Below are 23258 nucleotides of genomic sequence, written 5' to 3'. Positions count from 1 at the left end.
CTTCCTAAGAACAGGAACATGACAAGATGGTTAGCATGCCTAGTACTAAAAAAGATGGATTGGAATTAGTCAAAATAGTCAATCAATTCAGGGCATATACTTGGAAGCAATGATTTCAAAACAGATTGAGTATGGTTTTGATCTATGAAGCCTGAAAAAGTAGATGGTACTAAATTTAGATGGCAGAAAAATTAGATGGTAGAAAACTCTACTGTCTGCAGTGGTAGAACTGACAAAAATATGTTTTTGATTAGGTGTATAGACTAAGCTTCTAGGCCAGGGGTAGGCAACCTTGGCTCTTTTATGGCTCGTGGACTTCAACTCCCAGAATTCCTGAGCCAGCATGGCTCAGCTTGGAAACCTCTCCCTTTCCCCTCAGCATGGCTGGCTGAGGAATTCTGGGAGTGAAGTCCACGAGTCATAAAAGAGCCAAGGTTGCTACCCCTGGCCTAGGCCATGTCAAGATTGCTTTTATCCAGGACTACCAACAGGCCTGGTAACTGGTTTTCAAGGAAGACCACAGTGTTGTTGCAATAGAGTTGAGACCGCAGGAATGCTTTCTAATAATAGTGATACAGAAGGGACAGTCTATAAAGGGAGAGAGTTATTTCAAATTTCCATAGCTATTCTAGGCTTTTTGTTGTTGTTCTTTTGTTAATGCAACATTTTAAAAGTGTGCTCTGGACTTATATTCAAATATTGTACAGGTCAAAATGCAATTTTTCTTTTTTCTTTTTCCCCTGAACAAAAACAAACTGGGTTTTCTCTCTGTGTGTATGTGTGTGTTTGTATGTATGCTATTGAGTAGGTTGTATTCTCAAATCTGTTGGTAACAGAGTCGACATAGCATTAAAGGCTAAACCGCAGCCATCTTTTACAGATCTTGTAATCAATGTAGTACAATAAACATTTCCTGATGTTGAAGCGAGTATTGGTTTTCAGGCATTTTTACATGCAATTAATAATTATAGCATCTATTACAAATAACAACTGTTTGCATTAGCTTCTTAAAGGCCTTTGCTGCTGATGAAAAGAACAATGGAGTCCTGTGGTCTAATATTTGCATGACCCAATTCCAGTTTGCGACTCTGATCCACGTATTTGAAAACATAATGGATGGTATCAATCATCCCTAGCAATTTATTCCACAGTGGCTAAATACAAACCCATGAGAAGTCTAGTTGCTTTTAAGATAAGGACATTTAATTGTGGCTGATCCCTTTATTGTACAATATGAATTTCATAGTTGATTTATGCCCTTTTGTTTAGCATGAACTTCTTAATCTTTCCCTGAGTGAGTCTGATTCTAGTTTTATAAGTGGGGAAGAAAATGATTTCCCTATTTATTTCTCTGCACTGTGCCCACGTTTTTGCAACTGTTCCATGCTTATAGCTTCATGCCATTTTATTCCTTGCACAGCTCTCATAAAAAAAATATCTTTCTTCTTTGCCTATTCTGGATTGAATCAGATTACCCAAAAAAGGTCTTTCTCTTTGCACAGAAAATTTCCTTCAATGCACTGAAAATTACTTTACTTAAGGATGTATGACACTCATAAAATGACTTCTGCAAATAATTTGTTAACAGAGCACATTTTCAGACATAAACATTGGACCTAAAAAAAAAAAAAAAAAAAAGAAAGATTAAGGATTTAAAATGGATTTTTACTCTAACTGACAACTATTCCTATGGGACAATTATGTGTCTTTTTTCTTTCATGTGTGAAGTTGAGACAACTTTATCACTTTAACCTAAAAGTTGGTCCAACTGTTTTCTGCAATATATAAGTGTAAATTCCTCCTCCTCCTCCTCTAATGAGAGCACATGACAAGGGTGCATTCTTTTTTCTGTACTGCCTACATCCCAGGATGTGAGACATTGCTAATGTGATCAGAAATATCCTGTGGATATATGCCTGGGGCTTCGGTTATTCCAGAACAACGAATGAAAGAAGCTTCATTCAGGAGTTCTTACATTTCTGAAAGTCCTGTTGGAGCTGGACCAGCAGAGACCTGGTGGCCAGCCAAAAATATAGCTACAATGAAATTTAAAATGGCTGCCCCAAAATTTCCCCTCACTAGAACAGAACGTATCTTAATATCTGATAATCTCATCTTTAGGACATGCTTATGTTTTCCTTAAATGCTCTAAAACAGGTTGCTACACACAATCCATCTCAGAAGATTCATAAGTCAATCTGGCCACTGGACATTTCAGATGAAAAGCTGAGGCTGAGGTATAGACTTGTCAAACATGACCTCCTGATCTTTGGGATGTCTGCTTGGGACTTCCAGGTTCACAGTCCATGCATTCAGCCATGATATCTCAAGCAGGCTTTCTAAAACATGTTTTCACTGAAGTGGAGATAAATCTGAAAGCATTCCCTGACGTGACAAAGTCACATTATGTTCTTCTACTGCCACACTGAGGCCTACAGAATGAAAAGCAGTAATAGTAGAAGATTGAGCTTGACCAGACAGCATGTGGCACGAATACCAGGAAATCTCAGCATTAGGCTAATAATACAAAGTAAATTATTGGGGTAAACTGTTAAGCTTTCAAAAAATGTCCACCGCTGTCTTTAGCAGGATAAGAAGAGGGATCAGATGAGCAAAACAGAAGTGAAAATGGAATGTTGCCCACTTGATTCATGTGCCTGTCTAGCAAACGTCTGAAGGAATAGATTTACAAAGCGAGGAGGATGACAGAATTAAATGTATTCACAGTGGAGCAGATCATGCTGTTCCTTTATGTGAAAAATATGTGGACAAAATCTCCTCTTTCCCTCCTCATTCATTCTTTCCCTCACGTGCACACATTCATTGAAAACTGAATAGCAAGACAGATGCATACATCTGAACCACTGATTGCATCATAGGTTTTAATACCGGTGTTTTAAGAAAGGGAGATTGTCACCAAATAGCAAGCTAGACATAACAAGCAGGGAAGACTTCGGGATTTTGATTTCTCCTGCTTCTCATTTGTAATATGCTTTTGTGCTGTATTAGTGAGGTCCAGATCTACGAAGCTACCAACAAATGGCCAACAATATCATCCAGTTGGTTAGCAAATTCGCAGAAATGAGGGCCCTTTTTTTGGTGGCGACGAAGGAACTTTGAAGTTGGAACTGGAGATTTAGAAATACCCGTCCTAAAGTGTTCTGTTTCCTTTAAAGAAGCATATGAGAGTTTAAGTTTAAGTCAAAGGCAGTAGAAGACTTTGTTGTAAATGGAATATTTAAGATTCCCTTAAATCTGAGTGAAGCTGCAAATGGATGAGTTGCAGAAGTGTTTGGTTTGGATTGCCATTTCATTGTTAAGGATGTTTTAATGAGCAATGTTATTTTGTATTAATTAATTATGGTTTTGTTTTTTTATTTTTTTCTATGTTATTGGTGAGAGGGGCAGCCATTATAAGTGCATCGATAGTCTTTTTTTAAAATAAATAAATAAATAAATGGGATATTATATAGTATGATTTTTCTGTTGTATTTTAAATATGTTGCTTCTGGGAAAAAATGAATGACAGCTGGTCTTGGGCCATAATAAAAAGGTATTCTAGAATAAACCTCTCTATTGTCAATTAGACAAACCACTTTAAAATAACCAGCTTATTTAGAATTGTGACCTGTTTTAAATTAAGGAGTTACATTTATTGCAGATATCTTGCTGGAGAAGTTATATCATTTTCCTCCCCTAGTAAGGATGATTTTATTTCTAAAGTGTTCATTGTGACACAGGCATGCATTAAATTCTTCCAGAGAACATTCTTCCCTTTCAGTGCAATCATTCCATTCAAAAGGAAACAGGCTGTGTTGTCATTGATTAACAGTCCTATAGTTACTTGACCCAAACTTATTTGACCGGCAACTGCAAAGAAAAAAAAAACATGAATGTCAAGATTAAGTAGAACTACAGTTATCTCAGCCAATATTTACAAGTACTTAGCTAAGAAAAACAGCTTCAGAGATAGGGTGTGGAAGGGGAAGTTCTAAAGAAGATTTGGAAGGTGATAAAGGAACGTCTTCTTTAAATCTGGGGTGAGCAGGCATTTGCTAAGGATCTGTAAAATGGAACGTGAGAAACAACTGACACCAGAACATAAGACCATCATTCATTAAATCCTGTATTTTTTTTACTGCATGAATTAGATTCACTTAATAATTAGGTCCTACAGGTTGCTCCAAACAGCTTATTCTAAAGGGCTAACATTCCGATTGGCTGGTACTTTTAATATTTGAAATTCTTCCATTGAGCATCATTTTTACTATGATGATGAACAGACCTGATCCTTTTTGAATCGGTATATAAAAGCTCTTTTTTTTAGACTCCATCTAGGAGTAGATCTCCAGGTATCCATTCCAGTGATTCTGTGCAAATAGCAACACCAATTGAAAAGTTGATTTTGTCCACATGCTCTAAAGCTAAAAGATTGTGGTTAAGAATGCATACATGGCTAGAGAAAATGAAGAAAAAACATATAGAGATTAAGCCAGAATTATTTTTGTTAGGCATAATTGTAGGAAATTATGAGAAAGAGTGTATATATCTAATTTTGCATATATTAACTGCAGCGAGAATTGTTTTCGCTCAATATTGAAAAAATGAAGATTTACCAACGGAGGAAGTGTTAATTTAAAAAAAATATATTAGAGTGTGTAGAAATGGATAGATTGACATTGAAAATGAAAGAGAAAGAAGACTCAGTTTATTTTAGAACATGGGATATTTTTTATAATTGGCTGGAAAAACAAGGTAGAGAGAAAGGAACTTAATATGTATTAGTATGCTAGGTACTGAAACCCAAACAATATGTTGCTGGCAAAATATTAAACACTTGTGTTTAGAAAAAAAATTATATATATATATATATATATATATATATATATATATATATATAGATGAAGATTCAGTTCCAAGATCGTGTGATGAAATGTCAAAATCAACTTTATGACATTTCATCACACGATCTTGGAACTGAATCTTCAAACTGAATCCCTCTATGCATGAAAGAGAAAGTGGATAGATTAGGTAAACTGCTTTTTCACTATGAGATCCTGAGCTTTGGCTTTGGATTCCTTCTCTCTTGTTCTAAAACTAATACTTTCCAGATGGACTGAGCTTATCATTATTTTCCCCCCTTTTTGCAATGTTAGCTGGGAACTGTGAGAATTGAGATTCATTCTGAGATAAAAAAGATCCCAAGATGGTCTGTTTATCGTTGTAGTGGGGTTTTTTTTTTTTTTTTTACTCCAGAATTTATTTTCCCCAACTTACTGTGCTGGTAACTTGATAGAAATATTTTAACTGACAAAGCAAATACTGTGTAGATACAGATTTTTGTATCTGTGTTCCTTATAAGGAAACTGTGAGTTGTATTCAAATTTGAGGTTTTTAGAAATACATGTCAAGAATATAAGGGAACCTGGATTTGGTGTCTGTCTGTCAACTACCATCTTCAATAAAATGAAAAACAAAACCACGACTCCTCTATCCTTATCATGCCTTGAACAGCAGTTCAATATTTCTGTCTTTCTTCTATCCTCAGGCCTCTGGAGTTTCATAAACAGCAGGCATTTCACTTCTTGCTACCAGATCTTCAATCTTTCATTCACATGCTTAATTTATAACAGGACTGGTGGAACTAGATATACTAAAAAAAAACTTTGATTAAATTCCAAACAGGGGAAGAAAAAAAAACAGGGCACACAAAGCCACTGTACAAAGATATACATTAAACAAATATTGTGGCTAGTAGATCAGATTCAGTAATAACTAGGGCTGTGCAAAATTTTGAGGATATGCAGCCTTAACAAAAGCTGCTACTCTCACTCAAACCTTCACTCTTACTGAAGTAAAACAGAGGTATTACTGACACTACCTCCCACGGTTCCAACAATGGCCAAAGGTCCTGCCTGTGCCAAGAAATCTCTGCCAGCCTTCTGTCCAGCCAAAAGAAGCAGATGTTCAATGCCTCTTCCAGCTGCAGAAATTCCTGGGGGAGTCTTTGAGCCATCTAATCTTGAGTCAAACTGTGCTTCTTCTTCTTTCTTTGTGAGAGAATTGCATCACTTCTGTGGCATACACCGTCTCTCCAAAGCAAAGCCAGACCACCTTGTGTTGGCCAAAAAGGACATTCACTTAAGAGTATCCATGTTTCATAGAGTTGTGGACTATTTTGAAGTCTGTATAACCTATGCCTAACAGACACAGTGGTTTTGTTGAGCTTGGCTCTAAAAAGTGAAAATCTAAAGCACGCTTAGGCATGAGTTCAGTTCTACACATGAGCCAATGTGGTAGCATGGTTAGTGTTGGATGAAGATGAGGCTGACCTAGGTCAAGGCCATTCTTAGCTATGGAAACTCATAGTTGGAAGAACTTGGCCCAGACACCTTAAGGTACCAGACTTACGATGGAGGACAATCTTCAGAAACTATTGAGGTGAACGAGCCTACTTTTAAATTTAGAATTCTTCCCATGTAGCTGCAAGAGAAATACTTTTACAAAACAGAAGATCTGGGAATGCAAGTACTTTGGGTGGAGATCACCACTACCTTCACAAGAATCACTAGGGAGAAGTGTCAATTGTAACAGTGATATATCAGCTTCCTACAAATTGTCTCTCCAAATAGAATCCTCAGGGAATATCCCACAAGACAAGATAATGCATTAAATAACTCCCACCATTTCTACTGAAATAGTCTTAATTCAAACTGAAAAATGCCAGATGTTTTCAGTGAGACTTAATTATAGTTAACTGTACATGAAACGAGCTGCAGATCTCTCTCATAGACTTTCACACACAGGACTGAATCCACCTCTAACAAAAATTTGGTTCCACTGAAACCAATAGGAAAAATCAGCCATGACCCGATCAATAAATCTGCTCTAAAAATTGATTTCCTAACATCACCCCAATCCTCTGTTTTGGCCACAGTGATATTCTGATGTTCCATCTAGATAACCCTTGATTGATGGAGGATGACATCACGTCTTCTTGCCCTTGAGAAATGTCTTGTTGTCTATATTGGTGCTGACACATGCTGATCATCTCTTGACTTTAAATTCCAGTGATGTCAATCAATCATCTTCATGTTGATAGCAATGACATATGGAGTCCTGTGATGCCAATCAATTATCTTCATGTTGATAGCAATGACATATGGAGTCCTGTACTTTTCCAAGCTTTGACTCATATTAATGACTGCGCTATCGATTTAGAGCCATTCCTGCTTTCAATACAAATAAAATAACTATTCAAGGGAATTGCATGTTAGGAAGAAAGTGTTAAGAGAGTGTTTAAAAAAAAAAAAAACCCAGAAAGCAACATATTAAAACTGCACTAAGGGCTGGCAACATTGCTTGCCTTTGTGAATGGTTTATTTAGAAAGGACTTCTGTCTTTCTATTCCTACAACATGGAATCACTTTGTCTCCAATTATTGGAAAAACTTCAGGATTTCATTTATAGTCTAACCATTATGTTCACTTTTGGGATAAATCTGAGAATTAGAATTATTATCTAATTATTATATAACAGTTATGTCTTACTTTTTTGCGTTTTTCTCTGGAGCACTGCTGAACTTTATAAAGAAAGTAATTAGAGTATTACTTCCATTCTCATACCTATTTTGGGGGGAAATCCTAAAAAAGGTCATTGTGTGGAAATGTCAAAACAGGATGTACACATTTCTCTTTTATTTTATTTCATAAACTGATGAAGAAATGAGCCAGAATGAAATTATGTATAAATATTTGTCTTAAGTCAAAATAACCCAAACAATAGATAAATCTGTCCTTTCCTAACAGTAATATAAATAGGCAACAATTTTAAAGCAACATACATAACTAGAACATTGTCAATTTAGGACTAGAGAGAATAAAATTTCCATGCCCAACCTCAAATCTCCTTGGGTAACCACTGACAACCTCAGTCTATTTCACCTTAGAGGGGGAAAAATACAGAAATAATACATAAGCCATTTTACATTCCTTGGAGGAAATGAGAAAACAGAACCTCAATAAGTAATAAAAGAAGCCTGGTTTAGTATTATTATTCCCACATTTTAAATGAAATATGGAAAGATTTTGAGATGGGGAGTTGCCAACGGCTGCCTGGTGAATTAACGGCAGAAATGACATCTGAATAAAACAGTTCTTAATTCATAGCCTGAGCTTCCAAACCATTAAATTTTTCACATTAAATCTTATTACATTAATTCATAAGACAGTCTAATTAACCAAGATTCAAACGTGGTTGGTGTCCAGGTTGTTTAGTCAAGGCATCTTTTACACATTCTGGACATTTATCAAAACAAAGAACTAAAGGGAGGAAAAATGTTTATGTTTGCTATTCATTGGATTCTTTTTCTATCCATTATGTACAATCTCATTTCTAGTCTTCCTAAACCACATGCCAACATGTACCTGTGACTTCAGCTAGTTCCATGTTTTGACTATGTGCTGATGTTCATATTGACTTGGGTTCTTTTGCCCAAAGTCTGCAGAAATTCTGTTCACTGACACCACAACTCATCTGCTGATTGGTTGTCATTATGTCTTCAACCACAGGGGTTGATTGCTGATAGCAATAGCACTAGCACTTAGACTTATATATTGCTTCATGTGCTTTACAGCCCTCTCTAAGTGGTTTACTAATGCCAGCCTATTGTCACCAACAATCTGGACAGTCTGAGTCAACCTTGAGCTGGTCAGAATCGAACGTCTGGCTGTGGACAGAGTCAACCTGAAATACTGCATTCTAACATTGTGCCACCGGAGATGGTGACGATGACTTATGATTGCTATGGAAGCGTGACATGGAACACTGACACAAGCAAAGTTGTGTCTATGGTTAAATCCACAGAAAGAGGTGGCCATATCCACTATGGTGAGGAACCAATTCATGGGAGTGCTAATTACACACTTTCCATATTCTAAAATATTCGGTGTCGCTCAAACATCAGGGGATCTTAAATTATACCGCACTTCTGGGCTAGGACATTTTGTCACTTTTACAATTTTCCCGTGGCATTTTGCTCCTTCTTATTCTTGCGTGTTCCTTTTGTTTAGTTTTGTCTATCTATTTTGGAACCATATTAATAGTTTTTTCATCACCTCTGGAAGGTAGCTTTGAAGTACAACAGAACAACAATTGACAGATACCTAATTGCGCACAATGAAAACAACGTCCAATTGATATTTTCCTGCAATTATTGAACCAATCAACGGCGGGGGGGGGGAGGAAAAAGTCACGAAAGAAGAATAAGGAAAAACAAGAATATACAAGTTGTCATTTTAGGTGTACGGTTTGTTAGATTTCTCTGAAAGTGTACATGTTATTTCATTTATTTTATTAATAAAATTTAAACAGCAGCTTATCTCATGGGCAATTGTTTTATATTTATGGCACACGTGGCAGTTCGGTAAAACTGAATCTTGGGGCAAATTGGACTTGGGGCTATAACTTAATGTAATCAAGTTAAGTTAAATTAAGTAACCTAATGTAACTTAAACTGCGTCTAATGTTTCTTAAACGTGACAAACCATCTTTGCCAAGAACTGAGTTGAACTCAGCGCTTAGGTGCCTTTATATTTCGCCGCAGAAAGGAAATATATGATGATTAAATAAATGGAGGAGCCCGGGGTTGATTTTCAGTTGATTCCAGCTTCATGGACACATGATGATACCTTAATTATTATTTTTTCCTTCCTCTCCTTTGTGATTCTAGTACAAGGAGGAGGAGAAACACCCTCAAAACCAAGAGACAAAACTCTGGTTTGCTTGAGCATCACTGAAATAAAAGTGAAGAGTTGGAGGACGGAAATCCTTCTCACTGCAGGGAGATGTTCCACTCCTCCCCCCCCCACACACACACTGATGCCCGAATGACATGGTGAAAGCAACCGGATCACTGGAAATCCTGTTTTACTTCCACGCCCAGCTCTGCCTGGAAATGACACTCCAAAGCCTGACCCTGCAGGGCCAAAGGGCTGTGAAGCCGAGCTGGAAGTTGCCCTCTCTTTCCTCTTAGGAAAGCAGGTTTCGCACCCTGGTGAGCTACTCCAAGCCCTTTACTTCTGGAGTGAGGCACAGAAGGTCTGGGGAAATGTTACTGCGCGTGAATTCCAGGAACAGCACGTCATTTGCTAAATGTGATTCAACTGGAATTACCCCAAAGGGCTGGGATCGGGACTGAGAGTAAGATGCAAACGGAAAAGTTACAACCCCCTACTGCTTTTGGAGGAAAGCAAAAAGTTGAAAAGAGGTACAGAAGAAAGAAAAGTTTAATAAAATGAAAGAAATTTGGCTGTGACCAACTTATTTCTGACCAAATAAGCACATCTATCTATTTTTATAATACCATAGATCCATCCATAGATGGATGGATAGATGGATAGATCTATCTATCTATCTATCTATCTATCTATCTATCTATCTATCTATCTATCTATCTATCTATCTATCTATCTATCCACTCCATCCACCCACCCATCATCCATCCATCCATCCATCTATCTATCTATCTATCTATCTATCTATCTATCTATCTATCTATCTATCTATCTATCTATCATATGTGGACAGTCTATCTGTCTATCATCATATGTGGACAGTGTCTGTCTGTCTGTCTATCATATATGTGGATAGAATCTATCTGTCTGTCTGTCTATCTATCTCTCATCATATATGGACAGTATCTGTCTGTCTATCTATCATCATATGTGGACAGTGTCTGTCTGTCTATCTCTCATCATATATGGACAGTATCTGTCTGTCTGTCTATCTATCTCTCATCATATATGGACAATATCTGTCTGTCTATCTCTCATCATATATGGACAGTATCTGTCTGTCTGTCTGTCTAGCTATCATCATATGTGGACAGTCTGTCTATCTATCATATGTGGTCTGTCTGTCTGTCTATCTATCATCATCATATGTGGGCAGTCTATCTGTCTGTCTATCATCATATGTGGAGAGAGTGTCTGTTTGTCTGTCTATCTATCTATCATCATATGTGGACAGTCTGTTTATCTATCATCATATGTGGACAGTATCTATCTGTCTGTCTGTCTGTCTCTCTATCGCTCTATCTATCTACAACAGGGGTGTTAAATTGCCAGCCCATGGGCCGGTTCCATCATACGGATGCCATGCCCACCTCTGGCAATGTGAAAAAAGTCACGACACATCACATGACATGGCGAGTTGATACCCGTGATCTACAGTATTTATTTTATGAGCTAAATCAGTTATGCTGAATCTAATATTGACAAATTCATTTTTTTCACCAATGCATATGGAGTTTTCTCTCTCGAGGGAAAGCCAGCCTCACCTCTTCCCGGTGCTCTTCTCCAGAACGCTGAATAAACCACCTAATGGAAGCTTGCTGTGACTTTGGGACACATTCCAGAAACGTTGAGTTAAATTCAATGCCAAAAATCACCTTTTCATCACTGGTTTCATGACTAATGCCTGGAAAGCAAACACAGGAGAGGGGATTAACTCTAGCCTGATTTATTAAAGAACGGGAAAACATGACTGATGCGGAGCAGATGGCAGAACAGCACCTTAAGCTGTTAAAGAAAACAAATGGTTTGGAATGGCACACAGACATTCAAATTAATGTCAGCCATTTATAACAATGCCATTCATCTTTGACTTGGTCACTTCCTGTCATCTCCATCACTGTGAAAGAAGAATTCGATCTATATTCTTTCGTTCTGAAATTGCTTTCAATGAGGCTTAAGACAAGGAAGTCAAGTCTCTAATTCATGTAAGTCTTTAATTTATTATTCCTGGACTAACCTATGAACTGGAACCCAATTATTATTTTTCATTATTGTATTTTCCAATTCATAGAATGCAGCTCATCACCACTACCCCCCCCAGACAAAAATGCATATATTGACCCCAAAAAATATATGAGAAAACTAAATGTTTTGGGAAAGCGGTCACATTAGAGAGAGAAAAATGTGAATTCATGGAAAGACTTTTTGGGCTGTATATAAATATCCCCCAAAACATTTGGATATTCATCATTCAAAAGTACTGGAATAATTCTACTGTGAAGATATTTACATTATTTTGGGAACAATTTGAATACCTTCAATTTGAACATTTTCAAAGATAGGATAGAAACAGTGGACACAATGAACTGATACTTTTGGTGGTATGGGGAAAATAAATGGAGTTGGGTGCAACAGGAAACTTAAAAAAAATAATAATTGTCCTCTATTTTTCCCTAGCTACTAGAGATAGGCTCACATGCTAGAAATTAAATTGTTTCCAAGATTTATTTCGTGTCATCCCCATCGGCCTACATCATTGCCTTGTTATAAGACAAATAAAATCTATTCCTTCCAGAAATTTTATTTTGACTTCTTCTCTGGGACAGCTCTTCTCCCCACAGAACAAAAGCACAGAAACTCTCATTTTCCTTAATGCTGACTGCACTCAGGCCCTCCACGTTTCTTTTGATTTGCATACACAACAGGATTAATATGAAAACAACTGTGCAGTAATTGAAACTCTGAATTAAATATTCATTTTTTAAGGAAAAATAATACTGTTTTGCTTCAGTGGTTTTACCCCCCTTACTCCTCTAAGAAAGGAAAATAAATATTCCGAACTGAGCATTTTAAATTTTATGTTATGTTGTTACAGAAATTTCAGCTTAACCACAAGGCTGACTATAGATAATGCATATTGCAATACCTTTTGCCAGGGAGCAAGTTAGTCTGGCAGGAGCATGAACAGCTATATCTGTGGGAAGACAGTAAGCTGTTGCTGAAAAGGAGATTGCTTAATTAGTAGGGAAGAATTAGAAGAAATCTTGGATTACTTGCTAATTGGAACTAAGATTTCGGATTTTGGTCCAAGAGTTGATGTGCAAAAATAGATAAGAAAATGTGAGAAGTGCATTTGATGATTTTGCTTCAGGAACTTTTCCTGACTTGGCTCCCTCACTGAAAGTCTTATAGACACAATATTTCCCCATTTGGGTTCCAGAACGGTGTTTTTTTTCATCTCTTGATGGCTGCTGCTGATAACTAAATAGTAAGTTGCAATATTGAGAAAGAATAACAATACACCAGCCACTCTTGGTTATGGAATATTGGTGCCAATTTGTACATTGAGAGCTTCTGCACCGGAGACAAATTCCTTGTGCGTCACACTTGGCCAATAAAGAATTCTATTCTATTCTATTCTATTCTATTCTGTTCTGTTCTGTTCTGTTCTGTTGTTCTGTTCTATTCCATTCCATTCTATTCCATTCTGTTCTATTCCATTCCAATATCTATTCTATTCTATTCTGTTCTGTTCCATTCTATTCCATTCTGTTCTATTCCATTCCAATATCTATTCTATTCTATTCTGTTCTGTTCCGTTCTATCCATTCCATTCCATTCCAATATCTATTCTATTCTATTCTATTCTATTCTATTCTATTCTATTCTATTCTATTCTATTCTATTCTATTCTATTCTATTCTATTCCAATCTCTATTTTCTATTCTCTATTCTTTATCCTATCCTATCTTACCCTACCCTACTGAACGGACAGCCTCAAGTGTCAAGAATACAATTCTCAACATCCAGAACAGACCAAGGAATCCCTTTGAGACACAGAGGAGCACCATGGGTTTTTAAGACAAAACAACAAAAAACCATCACCTATGGTTGGATTAAGGTTGCCAGCTTCTCAACTGAAATGAGAGATGTTGGAAATAAGAACACCAATTCAATACTTACTGTCTTCAACATCCCAGCACTGGGTAATCGGGTCTCCATATTTCACGTCTTGCCTCCTTGCACGCCTAGAAAATGAACAAATAAGTTGCCAAAATGGCATTTAAGACAGAATTCTTATGTTTCTGGCTGACAAGGCTGGTATGTACATTATATTTCAGGAAGGCAATTCATGGACTGAACCAAAGTAGGTGGATTCTTTGAGTGTGCATGCTGGGGACGGGAATAAGATGCGAATAACGACCCTGAAGAAGATTACAAAGCACTTGGTATTTTAAGAAGATCTTTCAACTTGTCTTGTCCCCATTCCAACTTTCTTGTCTCTTCAATCCCAGGACTACTTTCAAGCAAAGAAAGAGTTGCCAAGAGATCTTGCCATGAAACCTGAGATTAAATCAAGTGAGTAATCAATAACTACCCTTTCCATCTAATTGCTAAGGCAGTGGCTCTCAACCTTTTTAATTGCCGCGACCCCCAACCGTTTGTAAGTCGAGGACTACTCAACCGATCGTAAGTCGAGGACTACTCAACTGGTGCAGCACCATTTGCAGAATGGGACTTTTGGCGGGCTCAGCAGGGCAGAGACAGCCTGGACAATTCCTATTGGCTTTTGAAAGCCAATAGAATTAGACTCTATTCAAGAGAGTCTATTCTATTGGCTTTCAAAAGCCAATAGAATAAAAGGGAGTAGCACAGCTAAGGAAAAAGGGGAAAAAATGGCAGACTGCGTTGTTTGGCGACCCCCGTGAAATGGTCGCTCGACACCAAATGGGGTCCCGACCCACAGGTTGAGAACCACTGGGCTAAGGTTTCAGAGATATTTTATTCTAATGTGAACAGGAAACCATAGACCATGTAGAGAACTTAGTAGGGAAAATTATAGCAGACACCAATGGAGAAAGAGGGAAGGAGGTTCCCTTAGATCCCAATATGCTCCTCAGTATGTGTGCCTAATATTGACTGAGGTTCAAGCAACAAGCCAGCATTAGGCATAATAGTTCGGATGGGCAGATTCCTTACCTTTTTGAAGTTGGGGTGTATCTGGAACAGGAATTTCCATCCCAAGCACAATAGGGGTCCCTGGCAAGGCAGCAATCAGCACATGCCTTCCCATATGTATGACATCTGTGCAAGGAAAGCTGAGCCAGTCCATTTCTGGAACCAATGTACAATTGTTGCTACAAATCAAACAAGGCAAACAAATGAGAAACAATTTCACATTGCTTTATAGCATTAAAATACTTTTAAAAGAAACCTGTTATTATAGAAATGCCTCCATGTCCATCAATATTACTGTTTATAGAGCAGGGAACAGAATCCATGAAACTGTCTCTTTCTACATAGTTAAATGAACTTGCTTTAACTAGGTTTATGGGCTCACAACCATTTTGTTATAAAGATAAGCAGAAAACCCTGGTATTTTTTTTTTTTTAGAGACATTTCAAGCCACTCTTTTGCTGCAGCTCACCTGTTTAACATCATGGCATCACTTCCAATTATTTAGATTTGGCCTCAAGTCTGCTTTAAAAATCCAGGGGCAATAACATAGTAAAAAAAACCAAAACCCTGACAGAAATCTAAAGAAGTTATACACACAGACACAAATTGATTAAGTTGGAAACTCCGGACTACTTTGTATTCTAATTAATGAACATGAGTCCCCAAAAAGATTTAGGTAATCCAAACCTTCTTTTCATGGTTCTTTCAGTCTTGAAATTCAAGGTGTATACACTTCAATTCCCAGCATGCTGGCCAGGGAATTCTGGGAGTTGAAGTCCATACATCTTTAAATGGCTAAAGCAGTGGTTCTCAACCTGTGGGTCGGGACCCCATTTGGAGTGAAATGACCATTTCATGGGGGTCGCCAAACAACACAGTCCACCATTTTTTTCCCCCTTTTCCTTAGCTGTGCTACTCCCTTTTATTCTCTTGGCTTTTGAAAGCCAATAGAATAGACTCTCTTGAATAGAGTCTAATTCTATTGGCTTTCAAAAGCCAATAGGAATTGTCCAGGCTGTCTCTGCCCTGCTGAGCCTGCTAAAAGTTCCATTCTGCAAACGGTGCTGCACCAGTTGAGTAGTCCTCGACTTACGACCGGTTGGAGGTCGCGGCTTTAAAAAGGTTGAGAACCACTGGGCTAAAGCTAAGAACCCTGCTTTAAATATTGACAGAGGCAGTTCCCTGTAACCTTGACATGGCCAAGTCTAGAAAGATGAAAACAGTTGTTCCAATTGAAGATGGAACCTTAAATTTGCTTATGAAGCATAAATCCTACTGACCACTCAGATTAACTTCTGAATGAACACTTCTGCATAACACAATTATCAGTGTGACAAATAGGTTCTGCACAAAAGCTATCAGCAAGAAAGAATCAAACTAATATATATGCAACATCTTCTTCTTCCCTCTTTTACTGTTTTTTTCTTTAATATGCAATGAATTATAGAGTGTTCATGTGGAATGTGGAAATGGATCTCAAATCAAAAGGAGCAATTTGACAGGAAGGACTGGAAAGGGTAAGATTAGGGGGAAAAACAAGCAAATATTAAATCATAAAATATTACACACGGGCTTTAAAAAAGCCATTTATCAAGTGCTATTTACAAATTACCTGCTTTGGAGACATCTCCATGGTCAAAATAGGTGATGGATGCTGCAAAGCAAATGAACAAATGTCAGTGAAGGCAGAGTCAACATCTGGAGGAAAAGATGTTATCAAGGAAAGGACGTGTGTCGTATCACTCAAGAACACCGATTTGTTATTTAAGCCTTTTTGATAAACCATATCTAACCTGGCAGTCCTAGAGGAGATCAACCCCAACTGCTCTTTAGAAGGCCAGATCCTGAAGTTGAAACTCAAATACTTTGGCCACCTAATGAGAAGGAAGGACTCACTGGAGAAGGGCCTAATGCTGGGAAAGATTGAGGGCAATAGAAGAATGGGACGACAGAGAATGAGATGGCTGGATGGAGTCACTGAAGCAGTAGGTATGAACTTAAATGGACTCCAAAAGATGGCAGAGGACAGGAAGACCTGGAGGAACATTGTCCATGGGGTCGCGATGGGTCGGACACGACTTCGCAATTAACAACAACAACATCTAACCTGGAATATCAGAATGGAATTCCAGGCTTATGTAATCTTGTAAATGAAGGTGGTTTAATGGGGTTAACACCCAGTGCAGTCTTGAGTGTTTAAAGTTGCTTCCTAGATTTGAGTTTTCCATAACCAAGAATTCTTCCTGAGAGATTTCAGGAAGAACATCTTAATTGAATTGAACAATCTTTGGGTGGTCAAATAAATCTTTTCTTCAAGCAAGCAATGTGGACTACAATATTCCTTGAGTGAGGAAATTCCTCTCCTTTGTTGCTCGCATGTTCTTGGAAATACCTACATCGAATTAAATAACTCTCAGATGGATTAATATATAGAGAACCTACAGTATTTTTCCCCTCTATTTTTTCTGTAAGAAAAAAAGAAAAAGAAACGAAGTGCATAAAGTAGAGGAACATCTGTTGAGCTAATAGCTCTGTTTGGTATTAAATCTAATATTACAAATATGCAACAAATTGGTACATGCTTAATAATTCCAGATAACTTGGCAGCTGATTGGTGATCCCAGATATTTTCGACGTGATATAGTTATAATTAGTGCCTGTGGCAGCCAAATTGTGATATGGGAAGGTTTAAAACAAGAATCATCTACTTAACATCTCCCTTAACAGGGAGATTAATTTCATTTTTTAAAAAAAAGGTTTTCGTTCTGAAATGATTATTTTGCAATAATAGCTTATCGTATCTGAATACCCTGAAGGTGTTCATGGAGGCCACAGATGAGCTTGTCTGGAAGAAGACTTAATTCTGGGGGGTTGTACCACTAATACATGCAACAATATCACAACATCTCATTACCTCATTGTCCTTGGCAAGAGAGCTGCTTAATTAGCAGCCTGGAGGAAATGTCATGATTTGGAATAAGGGCACAGCACCCCAGCAAGTAAGTTTGCTAAGATGATCAAAATGGTTTGCCTATCCTTGAAATGACTGCAGACTTTTACTCCACCAGGATTTGTCTCAAATTTCACTCTTCGTGCTTTTTTTCTCCTCTTTAATACCCCCTCCCCCCAAAAAAAGGTATTTATGTTGCTGTTATTGAAGTCTTTCCTCTGGCCCAAAATATATCTTAGCTAACCAGAGTCATTGGATATGAGGTGGACAGCAAATAAATTTCATAACAAAATTAAAAATAAAAACAAATATCTTGATCAGTTTTTTTCCTCTAGCGCAGAGGCCCCCAACCTTTTGGGCACCAGGGACTGGTTACATGGAGAGAGTTTTTTTCGCAGACTGGAGGGTGTGTGGTTTTGTGTGCTGCCTGCATTTTGCAGATGTGGCTTTGCTTGTTTGTGTGAACCAGTTGCTGGCATGCTGTGGCCCGGTATCAGTCCACGGACCGGGGGTTGGGGACCTCTACTCTAATGTAAAAAATAGTTCACTTTTGGAGACCTACCTTGAATATTTGTAGTTCTTCCAGGATCACCTCTTCCATGTCCCATTTTTCTTTGGCGATGCTCAAAACTTTCAGCACTGTTCCTATATCTGAAATTGAAAGGATCCTACTGAAAAAAGCTATCAGGATGTTTCCCCACTCTGGAAACGGTTCATTTATCAACGTTTCCCGTAAACAGAAGCCTTGTATTTTCATTCTTCTCCCAGTACTTTTTAGCTAAATCCATATCATATAAATATCCCTTTTCCCCCCTTCTCTGATCACTGCTTGCTGCTGTTTAATACCAAGGAGAGAACATGTTATAAAGCCAGTGAGTAAATCTAATTTGTTGCTTGCATACAGCCACAGCCTATTGTTACGGATCCTGTCAAGGGAAGAGAGGAAGACCTTTATCCAAGTGATAGCTGTTGGTCTTCTGTTAAGTGGTGGGATTTTTTATTATTATTATTTGTGGTTGTGAGCTGCCTAGGAAGACCACATGAGATAGATGGCCATATAAGTTATTTAAATAAAATGAAGTACAACTTATAAGAGATTTTACCCATGGCTGTACTGTAAAGGTAAACAAGTTCACATCTCCAATTACACACACACACACACACACACACACACACACACACACACACACACACATACATATATATATATATATATATATATATATATATATATAGGTCTTTGGTTATTCGGGTTTTCTCCCGCGTCAAATTGGAAATGTCTTGGCGACGTTTCGACGAAGTCTCATTCGTCATCTTCAGGTTGGTGTTTTCAGCTTCGTGCTTCATATATATTCTTCATATATATATATATGATTAGAAATGTCCGTAAAAATGTGACTCCTGGGTATGTTCATATCATAAAATAAATAACTCACGATCACCAGGAGAAATAGGAAAAAATTTAATAAAACCGAGCTTTTGTTGGGAGCTTCCGACATCGTCAGGGTTATAGCCAGTTAACAGAAATGCCTTAAATAAAGTTAACTAACGTTTGCGCCCAGCTCCTAGACTGCGTCATCGGCCCCAGATATGCCCGGGATTCGCATTTTTGCAGCTATCAAGGACATACATATACAGGAAGAGTGCTAGCATGCATTCATGTGATCCCAAGTTAGTTATCAACTGAATTAGTTCTCGGCAACTCATTTTACATAATGGTATGCAGGAAGGACCTTAAGAAAGGAGGGGAAAAGATGCTGTCCAGGAAAGGATCAGAGAGCAGCCCACAACTGCTTAATAGGCAAAGAAATAAAGTTAGGAAGGATCCGGCCTAACATATCAGACTATTAAAAGTAATAGTGGGAGATTAGTATTCTTAGACTTGGAAGATTCTGCTAATGTAGCCTGATACAATAAAGTAGAATTAGTTCATCTGCTCATGTTTTCTGTCTTGTTTACTTGGGAGGGCTGACATTTTATTACCACCTTATTCTCCTACATGTGGAAGAAATTGATAAATGATCATATATAGTCCCCTCAAATGTTATAAAAGTGACTGTAAGCAAACTTTTCAGTTATAAATGTTATAAAGATGGCTGTAAGCACGTGCAGTCTTCAGAGCTCATGCAGGTTTCCACCATGCACAAGGCCTCTGAGCCTGGACTAAGCACTAGAAACTTATCCTGATCATTAGAAAAATAAAATGAAATCCAGTGTGCTTTTCACGCATCCCAAAAGCCCTCCAGGTACATTGTCAATGGATTATGCAAATGAGCAACGAGCAACAATGCCAATTCCCCTGCAATCAATTGTGAATTATTTCCTATATTTCCCCTCTCCTGCATTGTGTGCGCATGGAACTTTTCATATGGCAGTGATTGAACAAACAAAAGATCCTGAAATTAAGTAACTGAAGACCAAACTTAAAGGAAAGAAAAGGATCTTTCAACTTAACGGTACTGCAGACAACGTTGCTTCAAGCTTCTCCTTTGATTAAACTGACTGCCTCGTATGCTAATTTCACTCAATTTAAACCTCATGATGAAGGTAATTATACCGTTAGTATTAATCTTTGTTATGAGAAGAATGATTGAGAGATAAATAGTTTCCAGTAAACTGACCACATTCAATTTCCTACTTTGGTCAAATTCCTTCCAAAGTGCTAAAATTCCATGCAGTATCACTTAATCTGAAGGAGGGGAAGACGACTCTTGTATGAATAAACCAATTTCTGACTGTTGAAAAAATAACCTGAGTCTGATCCATTCACCACATTTTCAAGATGAAGGTTTGGTTACATGCAGTCTGAGGAGGACTGAATTGGAGCTCTTAAAACATGGCACGCTGAGGGAAATGTGGAAAGGTGAGCTTGTTAAATCAAGGACCATCTTTACAAAATAGCCCTGTAATCAAGCTCGGTTCCTGAAGCTAGCATGGTACAGTGGCATTGCAGAAGACAGTTGCATTTTGAGGATTGTAGTGACATCTCTTGATTTCTCCTTCATATTACAAAGATTCCAGAAGTTTCAATTTCAATCAGAATAGAGCTGGAAGGGACCAGTCCACAGCAAAAGTAGGAGACTCTATACCAGGGGTAGGCAACCTTGGCTCTTTTATGACTCGTGGACTTCAAATCCCAGAATTCCTGAGCCAGCATGGCTCAGCATGGAAACCTCTCAATTTCCCCTCAGCATGGCTGGTTCAGGAATTCTGGGAGTTGAAGTCCATGAGTCATAAAAGAGCCAAGGTTGCCTACCTCTGGCCTAGGCCTAGGCCACTTTATGACTCATAGACCTCAACTCCCAGAATTCCTGAGCCAGCATGGCTCAGCATGGAAACCTCTCAATTTCATCTTAGCATGGCTGGCTCAGGAATTCTGGGAGTTGAAGTCCACGAGTCGTAAAAGAGCCAAGGTTGCCTATCCTTGCTCTATACCATTTAAGACAAGTGGCTGTCCAGTCTCTTCTTAAAAGCCTCCAGAGGTGAAGCACCTACGACTTATGGAGGGAAGCTGTTTCACTGGTTAATTGTCCTCACTGTTAGGAGAACTTCTCCTTAGTTCTAGGTTGCTTCTTTCCTTGATTAGTTTTCCATCCATTATTTCTTGTCTTGCCTTCTGGTGCTTTGGAAAATAAGTTGACCCCCTCTTATTTGTGGCAGCCCCTCAAATACTGGAATACTGCTATCACCTCCCCCTGTAGTCCTTCTTTTCTCTAGACTAGCCATACCCAATTCCTGCAACTGTTCTTCGTATGTTTTTGTCTCCAGGCCCTTAATCATCTTAGTTGCTCTTCTTTGCACTTTTTCCAAATCTCGACATCTTTTTTGTTTTGTGATGACCAAAACTGGATGCAGCACTCCAGGTGTGGTCTTACTAAGGATGTATAAAGCAGTATTAATACTTCATGTGATTTTGATTCTGTGCCTCTGTTTATACAACCAAGGCCTATATTAGCTTTTTTGACTACTGGCTCATAGGACTCCAAGATCCTTTTCATAGCTACTGTTTTTGAGTCAGGTTTCACCTAATCTGTACTTGTACCTTTGGTTTTTCCTGTCTAGGTGTAAAATCTTGCTTTTCTTCACATTAAATGTCATGTTGCTGGATAGGGCCCATTGTTCAAGTCTGTCAAGAACTTTTTGGACCCTGAGCTTGTCTTCTGGGGTGTTGGCTATTCCTGCCAATTTAGCGTCATCTGCAAATTTGATGAGTTCTCCTCCTATTCTCTCATCTAAGTCATTCATGAAGATATTGAACGGTACTGGGCCTAAGATGGAACCTTGTGGTACTCCACTGCTTAGAGTTCATTCTGAGTTATGATAACATCTAAGCTGTTTATTTTTCACTCTTGCTTGATAAATAAAGAGAAGAGAGGAATCTTCGCACACTATAGGAGGACCTCAAGATCATTTAAGCTGGTACCTGCTTATCTGTACGTATATTTCCCAGTGTCTTGTTTACATCTCAGGGAAACAGATGCACCATCCAGCCAAGTTTAGGTCCTACTACCTTGGTACCATGGAAACAAGGTCATAAGGTTTTGGTGTCAGGTTTTGCTAAGACCCTGGTGTTGCCCTTTGAGCTGTAGGCTTCTACAAACATCTAGGGTGCTGTGAGACTCGGCCATTTTGGGATCTCTCCACTGGGCCTCCCAAAAGCAGAACTAAGATTTGTTATCATCTCACATGGTGCTTTTGTGTTTCTGTTTCAATCTGTCTGCTAAAATTAATAATGTGTTATTGACATGTAATATGTTAATATGGAAGAAGCTCTGCCACTGCTTTCTTCTAAGATGCCTTTTAAACTTTCCAATCCTGGAATTTCCTCAAGGAAAAGCAGCCCAAGTGAGCACCACCTCTCCACCTGGATAGCTTTCTCTGAAATTAACCCTGATTAGCTGGGCGCTGCCATCAGAGCGAACGTGATCACCTTTCCTAAAAGCGGGAGTGAAAAAAATATCTCCACATTCTTGATGGGTGCGCAACTGCTCCACCGAACCACCTTGTTCACAAATTACAAAAATCTACCTGGAGTTTCCAAATTCTCAAATGACTCGGGCCACCCAGACTGAACCTCAATTTTTGGGTCCCTTGAAGAAGGCTTCCTTTTCACTCAGCAGGCAATGAATGTGAGTAGCTCCCCTGCGGATGATGAGTGCTAGCAAAAACTTCCAGCAGAGTTTGATGTTGGAAGGGCCTTCTACCCAGTCTAGATTCCTTGGATTCCTGCCTAGAGCACAGCGTGACCGGACAGGCCAATGGCCTTCTCCAGCTCTAGCATTATACGATTCTCTCAGCGCCTCGCCCCCCCAGCTCCCGCTGTCTACTTCTTCCCTTCCAGTCGCTTAGCCCTGATTGTCTGACAACATTTACAAAATGTTCCCAGATTGGAACAGATATTCATAACCACTCACCTGCTATTTGCAATTGGCGGATAAACATTAAAGGGTATCTACTACATCTTGAAAAAAAAACAACCCATATGTTTCATGCCCATTGAGAATCTTGAAACAGATGAAAAATTAAGTACCCAGTTCAAGGTTCTGATTGGCCTT

General features: G+C 38.4%; 1 protein-coding gene across 6 annotated transcripts in view; it reads right to left on the bottom strand.

Annotated features, from left to right (window-relative positions):
* SEMA3D (semaphorin 3D) overlaps nucleotides 1-23258 on the bottom strand; it is a 135921-nt gene that overhangs the window by 2960 nt on the left and 109703 nt on the right. For 5 of the 6 annotated variants that reach the window (XM_039357515.1, XM_039357516.1, XM_039357519.1 and 2 more), the window contains 5 exons: nucleotides 18266-18354; nucleotides 16366-16407; nucleotides 14775-14932; nucleotides 13758-13822; nucleotides 11339-11478 (listed from right to left, as the gene is read on the bottom strand). In XM_039357515.1, coding sequence (XP_039213449.1) covers nucleotides 11339-11478; nucleotides 13758-13822; nucleotides 14775-14932; nucleotides 16366-16407; nucleotides 18266-18354 — 494 coding nt within the window. Of the gene's footprint in view, nucleotides 1-3444; nucleotides 3871-11338; nucleotides 11479-13757; nucleotides 13823-14774; nucleotides 14933-16365; nucleotides 16408-18265; nucleotides 18355-23258 lie in introns of those variants that run through there. The other variant, XM_039357520.1, reaches the window with a different exon arrangement.

The sequence above is a fragment of the Crotalus tigris genome, unplaced genomic scaffold (assembly GCF_016545835.1).
Source record: "Crotalus tigris isolate CLP2741 ecotype Arizona unplaced genomic scaffold, ASM1654583v1 scf7180000018925.3142382, whole genome shotgun sequence".
Taxonomy (NCBI): Eukaryota; Metazoa; Chordata; class Lepidosauria; order Squamata; family Viperidae; genus Crotalus; species Crotalus tigris.
Note: the sequence above shows the minus strand (reverse complement) of the source record. Positions and strands in the feature narration are given on the sequence as shown.